Below are 26,034 nucleotides of genomic sequence, written 5' to 3' on the forward strand. Positions count from 1 at the left end.
ATGGAATCAGACAGGTGCAAACCAAGTGTGTGAAAAATGAGCATCTATAATATGGCTTCATTACTATTTCTCTCATTCCTGGAACTGTACTAAGTACACATTGCACATTAGAATAACCTGTAAATCATTAAGGGGGGGGGGCACTGAGCTCAACTATCAGAAACTGATTAACTCACAGTTTAAAGCCTTGATATCTACTTGCTTAATAAGACTCCATTGGGAAGATGAGTGAAGATCATATTATGCATTCAGAAACAATATTAACTTCTCTTATGCTATACTATCATGCGACTTTAATTCTTTGTGCTCCACAAATTCACCCCGCATCTTCCTTACTTCTGTATGTTTCTGCACACTGTTTCCGGTTTCTACTCTGTTATCTGTACCTTTTATGATTTTTATAATCCCTGGTTTCTTATTATTATTTCTTCTTCCTTTTCCACTGAACTAGGTTTAAGTTTGCTGAAACCTGGCACGATAACTCCCTTTTTTAATATTGCTCATAATCTGTGAGAAAATGCACACAGTAAGATTCTACACAATATTATAACAGAGAAAAAAACAGGTCAACTGGGAGTTGGGCTGTAGCGCAGCGGGTTAAGCGCAGGTGGCGCAAAGCACAAGGACTGGCATAAGGATCCCGGTTCGAGCCCCGGCTCCCCACCTGCAGGGGAGTCACTTCACAGGCGGTGAAGCAGGTCTGCAGGTGTCTGTCTTTCTCTCCTCCTCTCTGTCTTCCCCTCCTCTCTCCATTTCTCTCTGTCCTATCCAACAATGATGACAACAACAATAATAATAACTACAACAATAAAAAAAACAACAAGGGCAACAAAAGGGAATAAATAAAATTAAAAAAAAAAACAGGTCAACAAAAGAATGACTGCCTCGTCAAAACGAACTACATGAAAAAATGAAGGCAGGGGCCAGGCAGTGGTGTACCTGGTTAAGAGCGTATATTACAGTGCACAAGGACCTGGGTTCAAGCCCCTGGTCCCCATCTGCAGGGGGAAACTTCACAAGTGGTGAAGCAGGGCTGCAGGTGTCTTTCTCCCTCTATATCTCCTCACTCCTCTCAATTTCTCTGTCTCTATCCAATGATAAATAAAAAATATTTTTAAAAGAAAAATTATTTTAAAATAGAAAAATGAAGGCAAAGAGAATAGTGAATTCAAAAACATACAGCCAATAAATTAAGGATAACTACTTTCTGTCTGGCGTGAAGGTATTCACACAACCAACAGAGATTATTTTGATGCTTTAGAAAGAGGCAAAAAAAAAAAAAACAGAAACAGAAACAGAATCACAATACACTATTAATCCCCCAATAGAGAGAGAGAAAGAAAGAATTACAATACAAAAATTATCTAAGAACATTTCTGGTGGTACATGGGATTCAAAAAAATTAATTATAGTATGTTTTAATCTCCCTATAATGATTTTTAAAGAAGAATGTAAAACCCCAAAATATACAAATAAAAACAATTTTATGGTATAATTTAATGTCAAGGCAACAGGAGCAAGCTATCAAAAGATTCCAGGGAACTGTATGAAAAGCAAAGGATTTTTCAACATATATTTTTCAACAAGTATAATATGCACAATGGGGAAACATTTCACAATGTGCGGTTAATTAGACTCTAAACTATCTTTATGACCCAATCTAGGAGGATCAAGAAACTATGTAAACTGAGACTTAAAAACACAAATGTGATATTTAGCTATGAGCTCAAAAGACTGTTGTAATTTGCAATTTATCTGATGAACATAAAGAAAAAACACCAACCTGCTAATCATTAAGCAATTACTGTCTGCGGCTAGGTACCATGTCAAGCATGGAAGATATCAAAGTAGACAAGACACAAATATGTAGATAAATAATAGTAATATACAACAAATCTATGAAATTTAATTAAAACTACTACAGGAATTTACATACAACAGTTCAACCCATGGCATCGCTGTACCAATTTCTCAGCCATAATACACACTAAAGCACATGCACGCACGCACACACTCACTCTCTCTCTATTTTTAAAAAGAATTTGAAAACCACCATAATGCTAGTTGCTGATGTGGCTGACACAACCATATTATTTTTTTAGAAGTTACTTACCTTAAGCTTAAATTCAAGCTGGGGTAAAACAGAGAGCAGCAGGTGACTATCAATATTATAAAGCTCCAAAATTAAATCAAAAACATGTTCTGACAAATCACTGATTGATGTTTTCCCAAGCATCAGCACCTGATTAAAAAACTTGAGAAAGAAAATTTATCATCAGTAGAATCTCAATCAATAAATGTATTAAAATTGCAACTTTTACTCAGTCTATTAGTATGCCATACAAATAGGGATATTAAAACATTTCCTAACAATAAGAAACTACTATAAGCTACATGAAGAAATAAAACATGTTTCCTCTTGTACACAATCAAGATTAGATAAACAATGGATAATTTATACTGCCATTAATTAAAAGGTCAAAAAATACCTTACCTATCTAATACACTTCATTTTCCATTATGGCACTTTTTGTCCTTTTTGTGTACATGTCTTAATTTCTCTACTATGTAAATTTCTTTTCTTCTCTTTTTTTTATAGAGAGGTAGAGAGAACGTGGAACAGACCACAGGACTGAAGCTTCTATCAGTGTCATGAGGGCCAGGCTCATACCTGGGCCAGACACATAACAAAGCAGCACACTATCCAAGGGAGATAGATATTTTGCTGCAACTTCTACAGATTTCTTAAAGACAAAGTGGCTACAGTTTGTTCACTTTAGTAGGCATAGGAGAAAATAAACAGATCTAAGACACAATCCTGTACCTTCAAAGTAGGAACCAATCACTTTTTTTTTTTTGATAGGACAAAGAAATGGGGGGAGGATAGGGAGAAAGAACGAGCAGACCTGTTTTCACCATATGCGAAGCAACCCCCCAACAGGTGAGGAGGCAGCAGCTTGAACTGCCATACTCATGTGGGTCCTTGCTCTTCATAATTTGTGTGCCTAACCTGGTGTGCCACTACCCAGCACCCCCATTCCAATTTCTATATATGTAGTTTATACTTTGAATACAAAAAAATTTAATCTATTTTGGCTTCTTTTACATTCTGTTAAGCAAAATATACATATGTATAAGATGTACTATGCTAATTAAAAGCACACAGAAGTACAAGGACAACAGATATTTGAACAGTGCTTTTTTTTTTTTTTAATATACTCAGCCAGTTCAAAGTAGTCTGTATTGTCAAATTATTCCTCATTTTACCACCAAAACTTACTAGTATAGGTACATGGCAATAATAGTCCAGTGCTTTAAATTTAAAATCCTTCAAATATGAAAAATGTAAATAACTCAGAGCAGGCACCAATCTTTTCTTACTAAAGGAGTTAAAAGATTTTTTACATTGCATAAGCTGTCCTGATCTATTCTTCTCTGTGACAGTTACACACAACTAGCAAAGGACTTTACATTTCAAGGTCATTTCTACTTGTTTTAAGTTCTTGGGCTGATCTGCCATTAAGTTTTTTAGTTTACTTATTTATTTGTTGGACAGAAAGAAAGAGAAATTCAAGAGGAAGGGAGAGGAAGAGATCTGGGAGAGAGATCCCTGCAACACTACTTAACTGCTTGTGAAGCTCCCCCTTGCAGGTAGGGACCAGGTGGTTGAACCTGGGTCCTTCCTTGCACATTGTTGACATTAAGGTTTGTAGGTCTGTGAACTTGTACAAACCACCTAGTCAGGAACAGAAAAGAACAAATTCCTGGCTAAGGCTCCTGGTTCGAACCCTCCCACCCCCGCCTCCCCACCTACAGGGGAGTCGCTTCACAGGCGGTGAAGCAGGTCTACAGGTATCTATCTTTCTCTTTCCCCTCTCTGTCTTCCCCTTCTATCTCCATTTCTCTCTGTCCTATCCAACAATGATGGCATCAATAACAGCAACAATAATAACTACAACAATAAAACAAGGGCAACAAAATAAATAAACAAAAGAAAAGAACAAATTCAATTTCAATATTCTCCACTAACTTTAAATCTTATCAATTCTGTTGGGGGAGAATTGCATAATAACAAAGATTAAATTCTTTTTCAGGCTGAAAGTAAGGTAGCTTTTTGTCTGTAATCACACTTTTGTCTATATACAGTACAACTGAGGCCAGTGAGGTGGCTCAGTCAGAAGAGCGCATGACCAGCAAACAGATGTTCTGGATTCAATCCCCATCACCATGTAACAATATAGAAGACAGAGACAAAGGAAAATCCTTGTCTATCTCCCCTTCCTTCAATCTCATGAAAAGGAGTAAAAAGAAAAGAACACAAACCCAGGGCTGAGAGATAACATAATGGTGATGCAAAAAAATGTCCATGTGTGTGGTTGTGAGGACCCAGGTTCAATCCCCAACAATACCATGAGCCAGAGCTGGGTATTGCTCTGGTAAAATAAATATGTATATAAACATAGAGCAAACCTTCCTCACCTAACAAAAATCTTAAAATCTGGCCACCTTGGTGATGAAACTGTTCTTTTCCATCAATCTGAACAAAACTCATTTTAAAAGTGGGGGGGGGGGGAACCATTCACCATTCCCTCAATTCACAAAAAAAATCCTACCAAAAGTGTTTATGAAACAAGTAATTTCCACTTCCAAGGCAGGGCTATGATGACCTAATCATGGAAAGCTGGCTCTTCCCAAGAAAGCAAATATTACAACAATACAACAAATTTCATCGGAAAAACTGCGATTTTTGGTGAAGGAACATCACTATCTTAAGATTGGTAGTGGACAAAGAGCAGGAGGGGAAGGGAGAGAAGGACTCAAGCATAAATGTGGCACTGCATTTCCAGAGGCTCCATATTTGCACCTACTTCAATTAATGAGGCAAATGTAAAGGGGCTACATGGAGCTACTCAGGGACCCAGTGACAGTAAGGAGGGAGGGAGGGAAAGAGAGAGAGGCCTCTGGACTGCCATTTAAAGCTCTACAAGGCATAAACTTCTAAGCAAACTCCAAGAAATCATTCAGAGAAACCTAGGAAATGAACACTGAGCCCTGTGGCATCAGAAAAGCCTATCAAACTTTACAGTATCAAAGCTGCCATAAAGACCCTGGAGATTGCGGTAAGACAGCCCTTCATCCAAGAAAAGTGACTTTGGAGTTCCTATTTTCAGGAAGTGTGAGAAGAGAAGAATGTCTGGTTTCTAGCCCCTCCCCCCAACACTCCAAGCTTAGGGATCTGTTTAAGGGACATGAAGAACTATAATACTATGACAGTTCTTCAAAGCTCCTCCCCACCCCCCACAACTCACATACAAATCAGAATCTGGCCACCTGTAAGCAAAAACAGAAACCAAAATGGATGGGTAAAACTAAGAAAATGCTGGCTGTACAAAGCCAAGATGAAAGCCAGATATTTAATTATGCAAATCCAGAAGAGCTATCAGAGAAAGAATTTGGGGGGTTGTACTGTCAGGAAATTTGAAGAAATGCAGAGCACTCAATTTAATATGGAGAAAAGGACTAAAAAAGAAATCCAGAACTTCAAAAGATTCACTTAATAGGAAAATGGAAAACTTGAAAACAGAGTAACCGGGTATGAATGATATTTTGAATGCATTCCAGTCTCACATAGCAAGTCAAGAAAGTAGACTTACCCATGTAAAAGAGAGAACATCAAAAATAGAAGGCAAACTGGCCACACACTTTGACTTCAACATAGAAGGAGAAAAAAAGGTTGAGGAGAAATGAATCAAGAGATTTAACATCAGAGAAGAATATCAGAAATACAGGGGACCTCAGAAAGGGAGAGAAAGAATGGGGAAGAAACCATATTTTTAAAAAAATGATAGCAGAAAGTTTTACAAATCTGGGATATGGTCATGTAGATATACAGGAAGCAAAGTGAACTTCCAAATTCCTAAACCCAAACAGATCTACACCAAGCCATTATTGTGAACTACCAAAAGTCAAGGATAATGAAAAACTGTACGTTCCCAGGGAGTAGAAAGAAGTGACTTATATAGTATGCTTGCACCAGACTTTTCTATAGCAAACATGGACACCAGGTGACAATAGAGTGAGTGGTATATTCAAGGTTTTAAAAGCAAAACAACTACCAGTCATACATACTTTATACTGCAAGACTATCAAGTAAAAAGGAGCAATCAAAACAGAATCACACATGCAAAAACTAAAAAATGCCTTGCTTTTACCAGACATGGCTTGCATGTGTTACTGAAAGGAATACCACAGAGGAAAAAAAAAAAAAGAAAATTTTTTACTCTGAACAAGATGATAAACAGTGAAACAGATTCAGAAACACAAACCATAGAAATAAGAGACAACTTTAAAGCATGAGGTGGGGGGAGGAAGAAATGGATAGAGAATATTAAAGCAAAGAACTGTAAGACAAGTCAGATGTATTTGTATTTATACATAAGTTATACATAGAGCGCTCCTATGTATAACAACACATTATATGCATATAGTCCTCTATGTCTTTTTATATGCCATTTTCTAGCTAGTACTTTTTAATCTTACATTTTTTTGTCTCTTTTGCTCACCCTTCTTATCACATACGATAACACAACTCTTTAATTTAGTGATTGTGTGCAAAGACTCTTATTGCTACAGTTTATATGTCACCAAATGGCCTGTATTTCTCTCAAAGCTAACTACTAGATGGTTCTCTCATGTGTGCAATATAAAGAGCTGAAACACATGAGCTTGTCAAGGGGGGGGCAGGGGGAGTAGTGAAGCTATCGCTAAGATTTTGTGAAAACTACAACACATATCCCTTGGAGGGATTGAGGAAAAATGAGGAAGGGGTGCAGAAGTGTGGTAGTGGATGTGATGTAGAACTATACCCCCATAATCTTGTAAACTATAACTACTAATAAGTATAAAAGAAAAGTGCAACAAGAGCAGAAAAGAAAACAGAAGTAGAACCCGAAATGGAATTGGCATATCGCACCAAAGTAAAAGACTCTGGGGTGGGTGGGGAGAATACTGGTCCATGAAGGATGATAAATGACATAGTGGTGGTTGTATTGTTAAATGGGAAACTGGGGAATGTTATTCATGTACAAACTATTGTATTTACTGTTGAATGTAAAACATTAATTCCCCAATAAAGAAATTAAAAAAAAAAAAGAAAGAAAGAAAAGCTCAAGGACCAGCATAAGGATGCCAGTTCGAGCCCCTGGCTCCCCACCTGCAGTGGAGTCGCTTCACAAGTGGCGAAGCAGGTTTGCAGGTGTCTTTCTCTCCCCCTCTCTCTTCCCCTCCTCTCTCCATTTCTCTCTGTCCTATCCAACAACAACGATATCAATAACCACAAAAATGTTAAACAACAAGGGCAACAAAAGGGAATATAAATAAATATATATATATTTTTAAAGTATAAAAGAAAGATGGGGGTGGGCACATAAACTCCACTAATGGAAAAATCAATTCAATCATCTCCATGGTAGCATAGCTAGTGCTCACAGAGTAGATACCCAATACATATTTAATACATGTATGACTAATAAGTAGCAGGTACTAGGATACAAATATAATTCATCCTCACTCCCCATGCGGGCTTACAATTTAGTGGAGGTAGCAAATTTAGATAATGAAACTATATCCATCCTAAAAACAAGTCTTTAATTTACAAATAGGTAAGTAATTTTCACACTGTAAATGATTTTATAACAATTAGATCGTTATTAAAAATAGTAGTATGGGGAGCCGTGCGGTAGTGCAGCGGGTTAAGTGCATGTGGCGCAAAGCGCAAGGACCGGTGTGAGGATCCCGGTTCAAGACCCTGGTTCCCCACCTGAAGTGGAGTCGCTTCACAGGTGGTGAAGCAGGTCTGCAGGTGTCTATCTTTCTCTCCCCGTCTTCCCCTCCTCTCTCCATTTTTCTCTGTCCTATCCAACAACGACGACATCAATAACTACAACAATAACTACAACAATAAAAACAAGGGCAACAAAAGGGAATAAATAAATAAATAAATTTTTAAATAGCAGTATAAGTAAGTTAGTGACCAATAATAAATTCTACTTTGTATTTAATTATTAATTTTAATTACAGGAGTATTTTCAAAGCTTTCTATCTCTACCCCAAGATTATTAATCCCAATGCACAGAACAAAAACTGAGGTTAAATTATATTAAGCAATTTAACCAAATCCAAGATAAGCGTGATACAAATTTTCATTACAAAAAAAGTTTTACATTTTCTCTCACCTAAAATTTGTACTAAGAACACAAGATGAAAAATGGCACGACCAAATAGTGATTAATGCAGAAAATTTTTGAATAGTTACTATTAAGTAGCAAAACCAAAAAACATGCAAGTTCATAAAACAAGTTTTTTTTTTTTTAACCACCAAGTTGCAGATGCTAAAATGATGGCAACCTGCCTTCCCTGGGCAGAGGACCCCACCAATGTGTCCTGGAGCCCTGCCTCCCCAGAGCCCCACCCCACTAGGGAAAGAGAGGGACAGGCTGGGGATATGGATCTACCCGCCAATGCCCATATTCAGCAGAGAAGCAATTACAGAGAAGCCAGACCTTCCACCTTCTGCACCCCATAATGATCCTGGATCCATGCTCCCAGAAGGTTAAAGAATAGGAAAGCTATCAGGGAAGGGAAGGGGATGGGATACAGTTCTGGCAGTGGGATTTTTTTTTTTTACAACTGTAGCCCCCTTATTCCATGGTCTTGTCAATATTTCCATTTTTAAAATAATTTTTTTTTAAGTGGGGTTTTTTTTGTTTTTCTTTTGGTTCCTGGGATATCCAAGTATAACAAAGTCTATTCTTTAAAAAACCTCCATCACCACAATGATTCTTAAATCCTATCTGCATAAGAATCACTATATTTAATAAACTTCTAGGTATCTATAGGCATATTAGAAAAAAGATGTTTAAAAGAGATGAGCGCGATTTTATTACCTCAGTACTCTACCTATACTTTTGTTTTCTCATTCTCTAGTAGGAAGATAAATGGATGTCTATTCACAGGCACAAGTCCAAAAGTGAGAAGAATAGTTGTTAACACTGTATTCAATTTATCCTACCACAGGTCTAAGGCTGAGGTAGAAAAATAAGACCTAAAGAGTCGGGTGGTAGCACAGCAGGTTAAGCGCACGTGGAGCAAAGTGCAAGGACCTGCGTAAGGATCCTGGCTGAAGCACTAGGCTCCCCACCCGCAGGGGATGAAGCAGGTCTGCAGTTGTCTATCTTCTCTCCCCCTCTCTATCTTCCCCTTCTCTCTCCATTTCTGTCTGTCCTATCTAACAACGACGACATCAATAACAACAATAATAACTACAACAAAAATAAAAAACAACTAGGGCAACAAAAGGGAAAATAAATAAATATAATTTTAAAAAAAAAGAAGACCTATATGGAAATTAAAGGAGAAAAACAGAACTCTTAATGACAACGCTAAAGCAAACTATTATAGAAAGCAAGGAGTAAAAGATCAAGGAGAAATTTAAAAAATAATGTACTAGGAATGTGTAATTTAAAGTGCTCTCAAACCATCTTGCTAATTCTCTGCCTTTTATACCCCACCCCTGCTTCTGATAAAATGTAACAGGAAAGCATGGGGGTGGGGGGGGCATTCTATTGCAACAGCAAAAACTCAACTTCAGATATAAATGAGGACTGGGGAGATAGCATAATGGTTATGCAAAAAAGACTTTCAAGACTGAGGCACCAAAGGTCCTAGGCTCACTTCCTATGCTACTGTAAACCAGAATTGAGCAGTGTCCCGGTAAATTTAAAAAAGAAAGATAAAAATGAAATTAGAGGGGGAAAAAATTAGCCCTGATTTATCTAGGATTGCAAAAACTATGTCTTTTGGCCCTTTCAACTTTAAGAATATTTAAAGCATACACAAATTTTGAAAGAATAGTATAATGAGTCCAATCTCCTCGCTCAATAAATACCATAGCTGATTTTTTAGCCTTTCTTCTGTTTAGTACCCAATCAAATACTTTTTCCTCCAATTCTTCAAAAAAACATATGGTAGTGCTATGCTCTTATTTTTATTCCAGAAATGGCCATTAAAAAAACTAAGTGCTCCCCTGGAAATTAATGGCTTTGACAATATCAATTTTAAAAACTGACCACCAGGAGGAGCACACCTAGTGTACAAATGGGCCATGGAGATAAGTCACTGAAGGGTACTTTGGAGCAAAGAGAAAAGGAATAAATAATCACAGAATGCTCAAGTGTGAGTCTACACACGCCAATTAATCTGATAATGAAAAATTTCAATCCAATCAAGCAACCAATTTATTCTAGTCAATATCCAAAACTTGCAGAAATCAACTATAAGAAATTGTGTGCCAACTTTTGAACTATTAAAATATACTACCTAATTTGATTCTGCAGCTAAATTCACCCTCCAAAAGAATTTATTTGCAAACCAAAGGGTGGGTGAGACAGCCTAATGGTTATGCAAAGAAACTCTCCTGTCTGAGGCTCCAGAATTCTTGGTTCAATTACCTGGAGCACTACCACCATAAACCAGAGATGAGCAGCACTCTGGTAATGAAAATTAAGTAAAAATAAAAACTGAATGTATATCAATTATAACTTTGCAAATATCATAGGCTTAAGCTGTGTCACAAAATAATAAAGTATGTTACTTTTCATGATATATTTTATATAATGACTTAAATCTTTGTCTACCACCAGAAAAATCTCCCTTTAGTAAACCTCAGGAAAATTAAACATGTAACTAATTTTATAAAAGACTGATTTCTAACATTTTGGTTATTTATTTATTTATTTATTTATGTACTAAAGAAAAGAAGAAGGGAGAGGGGACAAGAGCACATGTGATGTGGGAGATCAAACTCAAGACCACATGCTTAAGAGTTCAACATTTTATCTACTATGTCACCTCCCAGGTTACCGCTCTTACATTTTACAAAAAAGACAAATGTACAATCATTTACATATATGAAGGTGGATGAAAATAGAAAGTAAGTGGAGAGATAGAATTTAAGAGGCTGACATTAAGAAAGTTCTAGGTTTGCTCTAGAAGACATCATTCACATGGGTACAATGTGAACAGTGTCATCTAAAATTGTGCAATTTAACAAAATAATATAGAGAAAAGGAAACGGGCAATAAGCTTCTATCATTGAATTTATTGGGTAAAATATATTTCTTCTGAAAATAAATATAAGGTGGCCAATAATAAATAAGTAGATTTTGGGATGATAATGTAAAGGCTTCTAACAGGGTGATTTTTCTCCTTTCTCAGAAAGGTAGTTTAGGTGGAATCTACCCCTGGGATAATAAGGTAGGCAAATATCATGAAATTGATGGCATTCAGCAGGGTGGGGGGAGGGATTTAGACAGCATAATAGTTATGCAGAGACTCTCATGCCTGAGGCTCCACAGTCCCAGGTTCAATCCCCTGTACCACCATAAGCTAAAGCTGAGCAGTGCTTTGGTGTGTAAAAAAAGAAAAAAAAAAATGATGACATTCAAACTTGTCTTCAATTCCTAGATCTTATATTATTTTCTAACATCTTGTTGTAAAAATGAATCTCACCTCAGAAAGTAAACCAAGTAACCTCTCGGGAGTTTACCAAACTTGAGTGAACTAATTATTTCTACCTTGCTAGCCATAACAATTGTTTTATAAAAACATTCATTTGCGCCGCCCCCCCCCCCCCCCCCCCCCCCCCCCCCCGCCAAGAGCTGGACCACTACATACACATGATTTCACAGCTCTGGGCACTTTCCTTGTTTGACAGATACCGAAGCCACAGCACCAAAGCTTCCTTCAATGTGGAGCTTCCTTCACTGCAGTGGGGATGCACTGTAGTGACTCACATTATCTGAGTTACTCACCAGCCCTACAGGCACTTTTTTTATTCAAACAAAGACAGAAAGGGAAAAACACACAAAGTAGAAGATCCTCCAGTGTTATAATAGCTCTCATGTAATGCTGGAGCTCAAACCTAGGCCTTGTGTGCACATGATATAACACACACCCTACCTGGTGAGCTATCTCTCCAAGGACCCTGGTTACAAGACAGGAAAGGGGCTGGGAGTGGGACGAGTAAAAGGTATGAAGTGTATGACGGAAGGTGGAAACTATATATTTTTTTTAAAACTAGATTTTTGATGGAGACCATTCATTGAACACAGTGCCCAACATCTGAATTAAACGCAATGTTATCAACCAACACTAACTTAATACAAACTTTTTTTTAATTTTAAGCTGTTTTATTTAGTACCTAAGCATTTAAATGAAGCAAATGAATAAACAAAGATGACAGAAGATAACTTTCCAGAAAACATGAACTAAGAATAATTTTAAATATAGAGAAAGAAAATACATTATTCTATAGCTCACACAAAACCTTTTTGTTGTTGTTTGGCAGAACACAGGCCTCTCTCTTGTGCAAATAAACCACTACAAGGCCTTTTGTTTTTTCATTCAAACAGAGATACTACAGCACCAGAATTTCCCCTAATGCCTTAGCATCTCCCATGTGGTTCTGAGCTTTGAACCTGGCCTTGTGCATTGAAAGGTACACACATCCTACAAAGTAAGCAATCCATCTGGATTCAACATGGCGCAAAATCTAAGTATAACTTTAGCAGATTTCAGTCTTTAAATTGTTTGTTAATCTTGGACTCTCAGGCATGAGGTCCCCAGTTCAATCCCTGACAGCACATGTAGCAGAGTGATGTCTGATTCTTCCTTTATCTCTCTTATCTTCTTCCTCATTAGTAAATAAAATATTTAAAAAAAAAACAGTTTGCTAATCTATTCCGAAATCAGCTGATAACAATGAAGACTTACGTTGGTAATATATGGTTCAATAGCTTGAGCTGTCCTCTTCAGTAGAGCCTTTGCCAAATCATATGCTTGCTTATTTAAATTCTGAAAAACAAACAGTATGTATATTGTCATTGTTTCCCATTTCAATGATTTTTGTTCTTCATTGTCTTCTTGCATTTATACTCTGTATATTCAGATCTTTGTTTTTACCAGAATACTGCTCAGTTCTGGCTTATGGTGGTGCTGGGTATTGAACCTCGGACCTCGGAGCCTCAGGGTTGAAAGGCTTTTGCACAACCTTTATGCTGTCTCCTCAGCCCTTCAGATCTTATTTTAATAACTTCCTGAACTGGACACAAAAAAACTGTAATGTTAGGTTAACAACACTAGGTTACATCAACAAGTTTTAAGTAGTTAAGATTAAGAATTACTTCTACTGGGGCCAGGCAGTGGCACACCTGGTTGAATACAGGTGTTACAGTGCGCTCGAGCCCTTAGGAGGAAAGCTTTGCAAGTAAGTGGTGAAGCAATGTTGCAGGTGTTTCTCTGCCTCTCTTCCACTCTATCACATCCTTCTCTCTCAATTTCTGGCTGTCTCTATCTAATAAATTTAATAAAGATAATTTTAAATTTAAAAAGAATTACTTCTATTTATAAATGTCATGATTTGTTCTTTGAACAGATTAGTTATGAGTGCTATGGTTTATTAAGTTTAAGTTACAAACTTGGTTTACTTCATTTATAATCACTGGAAAACATGTTAAAATAGTCTACCAAATTGTGACTTTATTTCCAATTTTTTTCAATTTAGGCTTCATATATTTTAAGCCAATAAACACACAAGTTTTCTTTCAGGTACCGTGTACTTGACAATTCTTTTTCTATCATTTTATTTTCAGTCTTTTCATGACAGCATTTTTGCTATCTTATTAATAGTAACCAAATCTATTATTTCAATCCATTATGATGATAATCTGTTTTAAGTTTAGGGCATTTAGATTCACTATAATTATTTCACTGCAAACCTTAATTTTTTAACATGAATATTTGCTTTAAAGATCATATTTTTTTACAAAGTGTTTTTTCTTAATTCTAGACATTTAATTACAAAGAAGATGGTTGATTAGCTAAGTGTTCATAGAAATGTAACATGGCGATTGAAAATATGACAAAAAAAATCAGAACATGGCTAAACTTATCAAAAGACAACAAAAACAAAAGATTGTTAGCAAAAAGTACTGCATTATTATGGACATGTGAATTACAAAAAATATCAATGAACAAATCCACGATAGTTAAGTACAAATAACATAAATAATGTAAATCTTAAGTCATATTGTGGGACGGGCGGTGGCGCTGTGGTTCAGAGCACCTAGTACCATGCATAAGTACCCGAGTTAGAGCCCCTGTCCCCACTTGCATAGGACTCCTCATGACCAGTGAAGAAAGGGGAGACAGCATAATGGTTATGCAAAAGAAAACAGAAAGGGGGAGAGAAAGACAGACACCTCTGCAGACCTGCTTCACCGCTTGTGAAGCGACTGCCCTGTAGGTGGGTAACCCAGAGCTTGAACTGGGATCCTTAACGCCAATCCTTGAGCTTTGCAACATGTTCACTTAACCTGCTGTGATACTACCTGGCCCCATTTTTTGTTTTAAGACAGAAACAGAGAAGTAGAGAGTGAGACCACAAAATCAAAGCATCCTTCAATAATGTGAGGGCCATGCTCAAAGCTGGGTCTTACCTATGGCAAGTGATCTATTTTTTTAAATATTTTTATTTATTATATTTTAATTTTATTTATTATTAGACAGAGACAGAGTGAAATTGAGACGATGAGGGGGACAACAAGGCACCTGCAGCACTGCTTCACCACTTGTGAAGCTTACCCAAAGCAGGGGGCTTGACCTGGGCTTGAACCTGCATTCTTGAGAACTGTGCTATGGGGGCCAGGCAGTAGGGCACCTGGTTAGGTGCATATATTACAGTGTGCAAGGTCCCAGGTTCAAGCCCATAGTCCCCACTTGAAGGCAGGAAGACTCACAAGTGGTGAAATAGGGCTGCAGGTCTCTCGCTCTTTATCTCCCCTTCCCTCTCAATTTCTGGATGTCTCTATCCAATAAATTTTTTAAAAAAATTTTTTTTAAAAAAAAAAGAACTGTAAAATGTGTGCTTAACCAGGTGCACCATCACCTGGCCCCTGGCAAGTGATCTATTTCAGCAACATTCTGGAACATTTTTAAGTATTTATTTTTATTTATTTATTTTTTAATCAGAGCACAGCTCAGCTCTGGTTTATGGTGGTGTAGGGAACTGAACCACAGAGTGTTAGGCATAAAAATCTGTTGAGCAAACTTCTATACTATTTCCCCCCACCCTGTGAATGCTATTTGATTTATTTTATTTTAAAAGATGGGGGGGGCAAAGTGGGGGTAGATAACATAATAGTTATGCAAAGAGACTCTCATGCCTGAGGCTCCAAAACCCCAAGTTCACTCCCCAGCACCACCACAAACCAGAGCTGAGCAGTGTTCTGGTAAGAAATAATAAATAAATTTTTTTAGGAAGTCTTCCTTCCTTTCTTTCTTTTTAATTAAAGTAAGAGAACCAGAATACATACATGCTGGAGACCAAATTCTGAGCTTCATGTTTGAGAGCCCAACAATCTACACCTCTGGGTTCACTAAATTATCACTATTTCTTTGCTGTTCTGAAATCACTATTAAACATACAGAATTTCTTAATCTCTTAGCATCTTTTATTTGTTATCTTTTCTTAATCTCTTAGCATCTTTTATTTGTTATCTTGACTCACTGTATCTTATTTCTCTGTTTGATCACTGTCTTTTAAATTTTTCATTTATTTTGGATAGAGAGAAATTAAGAGGGATGGAGGGGGACAGAGGGAGGACAGGAGGAAGAGAGGGAAGGAGAGAAAGATGGAGGGAGATATGTAAAAAGGGAGAGCGGGAAGGACAACTTTGCAGCACTGTTTCACCACTTGTGTTGCTTTGCCCCTGCAGGTGGGGACAGGTGCTTGAACCTGGATCTTTATGCACTGTAAAGTGTGCATTCAACCAGGTGCACCACCACCACCTGGCCCCTTGATCATTGTCTTTAAAAATAATTTCCATAGATTGTCTCTCAGTTCTCTAAATAGCATTCATAATCCAAAATAGATATAAAATTCTCCATTAAACTTTTAAATTTTCATTTCTATCTTAGTCTTCTCCTTTCATGCCTAGCAATTATGCTTTTTAGATTACTATCCTTACGTCTTTAATCCACTGCCTTATAAGCAATCTCTAATTCTCAAAGATAATCATTATTTTATCTAATAAAATCATTTGAATCTTATTAGTCAAAATTCTAAATTTCAGTACTGATGAATTAATTTCTTGAAAATCATGGAAACAGGGGATCACAAAGTCATTTTCATTAAATGTTGTATCATTGTAAACCTAAAATTGCAATTGCCAGAAAGATCTTTACATTTGCATTGATCCTTGAAACGCAAACCACACAGATGATGATTACAGTGTCCACTGATTAGTCAAAAAATGAACGGAGGGAAAAAACATTATTTCCAACTGCTTCATGGAGAGTTAACTTTCAAAGTACAAAACATGCAACACACAGCTTGCTCAATAAAACCTAAACAAGAAACACTCCAATCAGCATACTATCTTTTTTTTTTAATCTTAAGTAATTTTTTGTTTATTTTCAATGAAAAAGAAACACAAAAGCCAGGGCACTGCTCAGTTCTGGCTTCCGGTAATGCTGGGACAATCACTCTTCTACTTAAGGTTCTAACTGGTTCCAGGATCTTTCAACATATTAAATTACATGATAGTATCTAAGTAATTGTTAATTCACTTCTTAATACAGATCCCATCTAAAACGGCTTTTTACAGATTTTCTAACAAGAGCTAAATTTGTTCTTCCTTTCATTTCATAAGCATTAAGTGTATTAAATATTTAAGAAAGTTAAAATGCATTAATATTAATCAATGAACAAACCCTCCAAAACTAAAATGAGAACAGGATAACTATATTTAGAACAGGAGCCATGGAGGAGGATCAATAGTAGAGCATGGCCCTGGGTCATACCTCTGATGCTGCACTATGCAAAACAAACAAAAGAACATAAGTAAAAATTCTGAACTTTAGTATTCAACTGTCACGTATTAAGCCATATTGCTACTTACCTTATGGGCAGGCACCAGATTTACCAACACTGTATCCAAAAGCTCCTGAGACACTGTATCGCCTTCGCAGATGATAGAACTCATGAGGTCTACCATGTGCATATGAACTTTCTGGTTATGACCATTGCTGCCAGAATTCAAAATCGGTATTTTATTTAAAGTATAATAGAAATGTATAAATTTCAATCATCACAAGGCATTGACAAACATTATACATTCCTTTAAATCAAGTAAAAATATCTTTCACAGCCACAAAGTTGGGGAGATTCAAGCTAGGCTGAAGATACTGAACTTCATCCTTCCAGCCCTCCCCCAAAGTCCCGAAATAAAATGGTTTGATCTCCCACTTAAAAAGAACTAAGTCAAAGTCTGTGTTTAATTTAGAGCTGCCCTCTCTACGAGTTTACTTTTATGTCACTATGTTTATTATTTTAAGACAGTGACAGAGAGTCAGAGTGAAAGAGACCACAACACCGAAGATGCTTCACTATGATGGGACCAGCCTCACACACACGGCTCCCGGGCACTGCAAAGCAGCACACTATCCAGGGGACTGCCGCCAGCCCTCTCCCAGTTCCTACAGTGTTTTCCGAATGGTATTCTCAAACTACATTTCCTGGATTATATTTTCCTAACTTTGACCAGTCTTACAAACTAACTAATACAGACTATCTAAAAGCTCTACTCATTCACATTAAATAGGGAATCAGAATACATTATTTAAATGATACAATCAAAAAATACTTTTTACATTAGCAAGACTGCCTTCTACCATTTATACTCTTTTAATACAAAATTAACTTTTACTCATTTTTAAATCATAGAGATAACAAAGTTACAACTCTTTCTTACAATATTCACAGATTCACGTGTAAACAGAAAATGTTTATTTATATTCTCTATATCTCTAGTTTGTATATCTCTAATAAACTTACTTTATAACTGAAAATAACGTTCGGTATAATTGAGTAAATATTTCATTGCTGTCTTCTAACTCGAAGCATATGTTATATGACTTGACCCAAGCAATGTTCTGCAAATAGTTAACAAAAAGGAAAATATTTTAATCAATAAAAATAAATTAAGCACACACAAAAAAAAAATTGGAAAATGCTGTCAAAGCAAAATATATTGCTTACCTCAAGTAAATAAAAATACCTATTGAATTGTGGGCTCTTTGTATCCTCCAGCCCCTTCAGCTGCCTTGTAATAAACATAAATATATCCTTTAAAAAAAAAAAAAAGACGGATTTAGATTATGGAAATATCCACTAAGCTCAAAAAAAATTAATCCAGTACTAATGTGTCATGATAAATTGTAAAGAAGCAGAAAAAGAAAATTTAGCTGGAATCTTTTTTTAAAATATTTATTTATTCCCTTTTTGTACTTTTTTTTGTTGTTGTAGTTATTATTGTTATTGATGTCGTTGTTGTTAGGACAGAGAGAAATGGAGAGAGGAGAGGAAGACAGAGAGGGGGAGAGAAAGATAAACACCTGCAAAACTGCTTCACCACTTGCGAAGCGACTCTCCTGCAGATAGGGAGTGGAGGGCTCAAACTGGGATCTTGCACTTTGCGCCACTGGCGCTTAACCTGCTGCGCTACCGCCCGACTCCCTAGCTGGAATCTTTTAAGTAACCCATCTTATATGAAAACACTAAGTATCTTACTACTTTCATAGGAAAATAATCATTTACCTTGACATTTAGGTAGAGGAAGAAAAACTTAATTTTAAAGTCAAGTTAAAAAAAAAAACTAAGTGAAAAATTACCTATTTTCTGAGTAAAAAAAAAAAAAGGTTATTATGACTGAAAACTGATCGGGTCTGCTGGGAAAGCAGTATCTGATAATTATATAGCAAGATCTTAGTATACGAATATTAAAAATAAAATCACAGGGAGTCCAGTGGTGCAGCGGGTTAAGCACAGGTGGGCCAAAACATAAGGACCCGAGTAAGGATCATTGTTGGAGCCCCTGGCTCCCCGCCTGCAGAGGAGTCGCTTCACAAGCAGTGAAGCAGGTCTGCAGGCGACTCTTCTTTCTCTCCCCGTCTGTCTTCCCCTCCTCTCTCCATTTCTCTCTGTCCTATACAACAATGATGACATCAATAACAACAACAATAAAACAACAAGGGCAACAAATGGGAATATTTTTTTAAATCTCTTAAAAAATTAAATAAAATCACCAAATGAAAATCCACAAGCTTAGAAAATCACACAAGCTTAGAAAAAAATTTTTAAAGACTCTCAGAAGTTACTACCTCAGCTTTCCTACCTAGTAATTATCAGTTTACCTTTGCCTTTTTGTCAACCTATTCTCATTTCTTGCTTTAGATTATTTTACTATATCCCTGCTGGATCCAGACAGAGATACAAAGCCACTGATTTTTGTTTTAATTAGGTAGAAAGGGGGGGCACACACTGAAGCTTTCTTCATGCACGTGGCAAAATGCAAAATTTTGCTGGCCCTTGAGTAAAATTTTATGGAGCTAAAATTTTTTACCAGATCGCAAAAAAAAAAATTTTTTTTTTAATTTAATTCTGCAAAAGAAGCATGCTATCAATAAGAAGGGGGATATGTTTCCTGTAAGTAAAATGTAAAACAAACCATTTTAAAAGGGAGAAATATAACTGAGTGGCTCTTCAAGAAAAATACTAAAAGTACATTCTTCAGAAGCTGTTACTTATATAGGTAATACTCTATAAAATATATCCTCTGTGCTCTGGGAGGTGGAGCAGTAGACAAAGTGTTAGACTCTCAATCATGAGGTCCCAATTTCAATCTCTGGCAGTACATGTACCAAAGAATGCTCTGGTTGTCTTTCTCAATTATCTCTCTGATTATTAAATAAAGATTAGTAAGGTAAAGGAGGTCTCGAAACTTTACATCAGGCTCAACCTGACGCTGTTGACTGGCTATGGAAGAAGGGCAAACGCTAGAAGAAGAAGAAGTAAGGTAAAGGAAGAGGAAGAACAGAAAAATGGTTTTATATCTTTCTAAAGAAATAAAATATACCCTCTGTGAATGTTTGCTATATTAATATTATCAACATTCATCTATAACCACTCACCAATCATTGACATAAACACTACACATCAGACATACAAAAATGAGTTTTCTGACAATAGCAAGTTGCTAGTACCAAAAGTCAAAGTGTCACAGTTTTGTATAATGTAGACAAAGCAAAATATGAACATGCTGCTAATCAAAATTGGAAACTATTCCACCTATGTTCAGAAAATTCCCTCCCTCAAAATGAAAAGAAACTAAGTACTACCCCAATAAAAGTGGGAGGGGAGAAGGAGGGAGAAAGAGGGAGAAAGAGGTACTGAAATGAAGATCAAAGTGCCTGGGGGAAACAACTCAACCCACAGAGCAACAGACTTATATGCCTGAAATTTCTGGTTCAGTCCCAGGCCCTGCATATACCAAAATGATACTCCTGCATTTCTCTGTCTCATCTGAAACTCCTTCTCTTTGAAGTGTAATAATTTTTTTTTTCCTCCAGGGTTATTGCTGGGCTTGGTCCCTGCACCATGAATCCACCGCTCCTGGAGGCCATTTTTCCCCCTTTTTGTTGCCCTAGTTGTTGCAGCCTCATTGCGGTTATTATTGCCATTGTTGACGTTGCTTTGTTGTTGGATAGGACAGAGAGAAATGGAGAGAGGAGGGGAAGACAGAGAGAGAGGGGAGAGAAAGATAGACACCTGCAGACCTGCTTCACCGCCCGTGAAGTGACTCCCCTACAGGTGGGGAGCCAGGGGCTCGAACCGGGATCCTTACGCCGGTCCCTGCGCTTTGCGCCACGTGCGCTTAACCCACTGCGCCACCGCCCGACCCCCTGAAGTGTAATAATTTTTAGAAGAAATCTAAAACAATGATCAAAGCAGAAAAAGCATCTTAATTTTTCAGAATTGAAATAAATACTATTTTCAACTCTTCGACAGTCTTCTCAAGCGCCGTAATCTGAACAGAGCTGTAGCTGTTGGGGGGGGGGGGGAGGTCTTTTCATTATCCTAAAGTCTTGAGATCATTGACTGCAAAATGAGATATCCACAAGAGAGCTAGAAGGAATTATGTAGTAGCACTCTGAAGTCAGACTTCCCTCTTCATGAGAATGCCAGCAAATCACACAGTGAGGAGGAACTACAGTCCACAGTAAGCCAAGTGCAGTCACTCCTACATGGGTGCTACCTCCGAATTACAAGTTAGAAATCAAGCCATGGACTAGCTTCAATCTACTTTCAGTCTGACCATTCTTATATCTTCTAGTCCAATTCACTTCTGAATGGCAAACACTGTCTCTCGTTTTTCTTTTACAATTAAAATGTAAAACAAGCATGCTCAGCCTAGGGGTTCCATACTGGAGTCTTGGCAATCTTAATCAAATACAAGGGCTCCTCATCCCAATCACCAAGAAGTGACTCCTGAGTTTAATGCCCATGTCTGAGAGTTTCCTCTCTACCAACAACCGTAAAGTTACTCTGACATATAATTAACACCAGTATTCCTTTAATATAATCAGTCATATTTAGCAGTTATTTTTCATTTAAACTGTATTTTTCCACACTGGGTATTGGTAATCTTTGGAAAGATTCATTTTCCACCCCATGGCTTATGTACCTAATGAAAACAGAAGTTTATCAAAAGATCATTGCAACTAATGTCAAAGAATTCATAAAAACTACCTAAATATGTTAACTCCTATTTTAGTTAGAACTATAAAGCTCCATCAGTCAATCTTAGAAGTTTTTTGAATCAGTACTTGCCTTTAGTTTATCAGGAGAAGTGTAAGGAGCCTCAGGAGCATAAATTCTGAAAATATCAGCAAGGCAGCAAGCTACCAGTAAGCGAACATCTTTATCAGGGTGTTTGAGGAAAAAATCTGAAGCAAGATGTAAAGCTAGATTCAAATAAAGTTCCTTTTCTTCCTCTGAGTCCTGGTCCATATCCATAAAAGTTTTCACAACCATCTAGACAAAAATAAAATAAGCACATGAAGAAATTATCCAAGAAACATATAATCCTTTGAAATAAATGCCATACCAATTACAAAGTCTAAAGTCAATAAATGTAATTGTAGTGTATTGAAGTGTCTACCTGAGAAACTTTTTTTTAAAAGTCTTTAAAAGTGTCTGAAAAAAAAAAATCTTAACTTTTCTTTAAAAGTTTGATGGAAGCAAGAATGATGAAGAGTACAACAGCTTGAATTCTATAAAGGGTTCTTCCTAAATTCATTATTACCCTCAACCTGTACTAGTCCTACTTCAAAGAGACTTAGTAAGACTGCCTTAAGGAAAAAAAAAAAAAAAAAAAGATAGGAACAAATATATGATTGGGCCTAAGAGATAATATAGTGGCAATGCAAAGACTCTCACGCCTAAGATCTGAAGTCCCCTCGCTGGTAACACCATAAGCCAGAAGTAAGCAGTGTTCTGGTAAATTAAAAAACTTTAAAGTGTTACTATATATGGCTGATGTAAAGGTGACTAACTGGCATCCACTAGGTGGTGCTACAAATATTAATCAACTAGTATTGGCCACCTAGTATCAATGCCTGCGTCTTGGCTGAGACGCCTCCATCTACTCTGCCGTAGAGCTGGACTGTTGAGTAGTCAATTGTCCAGTGTCTTACTGACTTCAGTGTTTCTCACAGAGCACACCCTTGGTTCCATTTTGCTGCGAGACAACCAAAAGTAAAATAACCTTTCCAGTCTGACACTACATTCAGTTTAGGAGTGTGATGTCGAGAACCACTTTCCTTTTCAGTTTTACTTTTCAGATAGATGTTTTGATGGCCCAGGATTATTAGGAAGAGAACAAAAAGGAGAGGAAAAAAGCTAACTGCAGAATACTAGTGCTTTTTCTAAAATTCTTCATAAGAGAGGTTAAATAAGAGGATATATATATATCCTATCTAATGAAATAGAAAGAAAGAAAAAAGGGAAAAAAGAAGGAAAGAGAGGGAGCAGGGGAAGGGGGCAGAAGGAGAAAGGACACAGGAGGCGGGAAAGGAAAGGGGTGAAGAGGGGAGGGAGCTGTAGGGAGCAGAAGCAGTCGATTCACAGTGCCAGCACCTAACCCCAGCTATGACCCTGGCGGCAGTTAAAAATATTATATATAATTAAAGTTATAGGAATCTCTAGATATTATATATAACAATGATATTGGGGGCTGGGCGGTAGCACAGCAGGTTAAGCACACATGGCGTAAAGCACAAGGACCAGTGCAAGGATCCTGATTCAAGGCCCCAGCTTCGCCACCTGCAAGAGGGGTCAAGAGGGGTCACTTCACAAGCGGTGAAGCAGGTCTGCAAGTGTCTGTCTTTCTCTCCCCCTCTCTGTCTTCCCCTCCTTTCTCCATTTCTCTCTGTCCTATCCAACAACAGCTATAACAACTACAAGGGCAATAAAATAGGAAAGATGGCCTCCAGGAGCAGTGGATTTATAGTGCAGGCACTGAGCCCCAGTGATAACCCTAAAGGCAAAAAAAAAATATATATATATATATATATTTATATAATTTATATAGTTTAAACCTGGATCAAAATTACTATAATCTCACATTAACTTTCTTTTATACTTTTCTAGCGGTGTTAAAAATAGTGTAAAATGTAAATTGATAAAGTAAATGAGGTAAAAGCCAACTAGACAAATCACTACTGTAAGTAAATATCTACAAAATAATAAAAGCGTATTGTAGACAGAAGATATGAGTTCTATGGAAATTACTCTACCAAGACTAGCACATCTACCTAAGAGTAGACAGTGGGAATTCTTCTTTACCATCTACAGAGCAAGTGGGCATTATAAAGTTCACTAATAACACAAGTACTGTAAATCAAAGACAGCAGAGAAACTAACATCTCTAAAGGCACCAAGTGCTCATCAACTTATAAACGTAGTCCTGTGCCTAGTGTCTTAACAAACAATAAGGATGCTTAACTATCATTGGAGAAACATCAAAAAGTCTGAGGAAATAAATACATTCTTTTGATTGTTTTACTTATGAGAGACAAAGGACAAGAGTGCCAGAGTGCCACTCTGCGGCATGCAGCAACAGTGAGGACTGAACTTGGGGTCCTGTATTTGAGAGTCCGGTGCTTTATCCACTGTACTACTTCCTGGGCTGCAAATGCATTCTTTTTTAATCTTATTTTTTATTGTCACCAGGGTTGTTGGTGGGGCTTAGGGCCGGAATGATGAAGCCAATGCTCCCAGTGGCTTTTCTTTCTCTTTTCCCACCACCCACTCCCCCCCCACACACACACAGAAAGTAGAGACGGGGGGAAGATATATGTAGTTGAGCACACATGTTACCATAAGCAAGGATCTGATCAGGTTCAAGCCCCCACTCCCTACCTGCAGGGGGAAACTTCAGGAGCAATGAAGCAGATCTGCAGGTGTCTTTCTCCTTATCTACCCCTCCCCTCTCAATTCCTCTCTGCCCTAACAAATAAAAATAAATAAATAAATAAATGGAAAAAATGGCTGCCAAGAGCAGCGGATTTGTCATGTAGTCATGAAGCCCCAGCAATAACCCTGGAAGCTAAAGGTGTGGGGGTAGGGGGAGGTGGGACAGAGAGAGACTGAGGGAAGGGGGAGTCAGAAAGGGAGAACAGATACCTGCAGGCCTGCTTCACTGCTCATGAAGCCTCCCCAGTGCAGGTGGGGAGTGGGGGCGGGAGGGCTTGAACCCAGGTCCTTGCACATGGTAATGAGCACTCAGCTGGGTACACCACTGCCTGGCCCAATGCATTCTGTTTTTAAAGTCAAATGTAGAGCCAGCAAAACAGTTCACTTGGATACTGAGCTGCTTCACCACATGCACAGCCCAGGTTCAATCCCAGCCCCCACACTTGACCTCTGTGTGTGTGTGTGTGTGTGTGTGTGTGTGTGTGTGTGTGTGTGTGTCTCCTTCTCTCTCTCTAGATATATATATATATATCTGAAAAAGTTACCCTGAAGAGGTGACGCCCAGAGGGAGTAATTTCTTTTAAATGTAAATAAGAAACAGGTCATACATAGAGCTTTCAGCTTGCCTTCTTCAAATAAAATATATGCATATGTCCTACTAGATATCTACTGGGAATGTGATCTGTTCTGAGAAGTCTTTTTCTCTCAGTAATGAACATCTGATATTTGACATTCTAACAGTGTGTGTGCTTGGACTTTATGTGAAATGGGAAACAGTAACTGCCCCCTATGTCTTCTAGTAAACATAAAGTGGAGCAGTGATGCTACAACTGAGTCAGGACTTCCAAACCTAACACCCTCAGTTCAACCCCTGGCACTACATAGGCCAGAGTACTGCTTTGGTTCCCTTATATAAATAAATAAATCCCTTAGAACTCACTTTACAATATTCTTCTTTAACCTTTTTTGTCTAAAGACAGACGCAAAAAGGCCAAGTAGAGACCACAACATTGAAACGTCCTTTGGTGTGGTAATGGCTGGGCTCACACCTGGGTTGAGCACATGGCAAAGCAGCACACTATCCAACGGAGATGCTTTGCCAGGCTTCCTTTAACATCACACACTGAAGGAAGGTGAGGTGGTATTTTAAGACCGTTGAAGATCACCAGTGGTCTTGACTCACTGCTTCAAATCAGTAGCAGAGAGAAAAGTTAAGAGCTCTTCAACCTATTCTTAAATTTAATTATGACGATTTAGAACAGTTTTGAGTACTTAGTACAAAGGTTTAAAACTTTCCTTCTCGTGTGGGGTCAAAGGAACCCTCCTGCACTGCTGGTGGGAATGTCAATTGGTCCAACCTCTGTGGATAACAGTCTGGAGAACTCTCAGAAGGCTAGAAATGGACCTACCCTATGACCCTGCAATTCCTCTCCTGGGGATATATCCTAAGGAACCCAACACATCCATCCAAAAAGATCGTGTACACATATGTTCTTGGCAGCACAATTTGTAATAGCCAAAACCTGGAAGCAACCCAGGTGTCCAACAACAGATGAGTGGCTGAGAAAGTTGTGGTATATATACACAATGGAATACTACTC

At 37.6% G+C, this 26,034-nt stretch overlaps 1 protein-coding gene across 1 annotated transcript in view; it reads right to left on the reverse strand.

Annotated features, from left to right (window-relative positions):
• Positions 1 to 26,034, reverse strand: part of PDS5B (PDS5 cohesin associated factor B) — a 168,220-nt gene that overhangs the window by 86,212 nt on the left and 55,974 nt on the right. The window contains exons 3-8 of the mRNA XM_060191870.1: positions 21,788 to 21,991; positions 18,158 to 18,244; positions 17,954 to 18,051; positions 17,019 to 17,145; positions 12,832 to 12,912; positions 2,114 to 2,254 (exon numbers count right to left, since the gene is read on the reverse strand). Of these exons, the coding sequence (XP_060047853.1) occupies positions 2,114 to 2,254; positions 12,832 to 12,912; positions 17,019 to 17,145; positions 17,954 to 18,051; positions 18,158 to 18,244; positions 21,788 to 21,991 (738 nt within the window). The remainder of the gene's footprint in view (positions 1 to 2,113; positions 2,255 to 12,831; positions 12,913 to 17,018; positions 17,146 to 17,953; positions 18,052 to 18,157; positions 18,245 to 21,787; positions 21,992 to 26,034) is intronic.

Source organism: Erinaceus europaeus, chromosome 5, assembly GCF_950295315.1.
Source record: "Erinaceus europaeus chromosome 5, mEriEur2.1, whole genome shotgun sequence".
NCBI lineage: Eukaryota > Metazoa > Chordata > Mammalia > Eulipotyphla > Erinaceidae > Erinaceus > Erinaceus europaeus.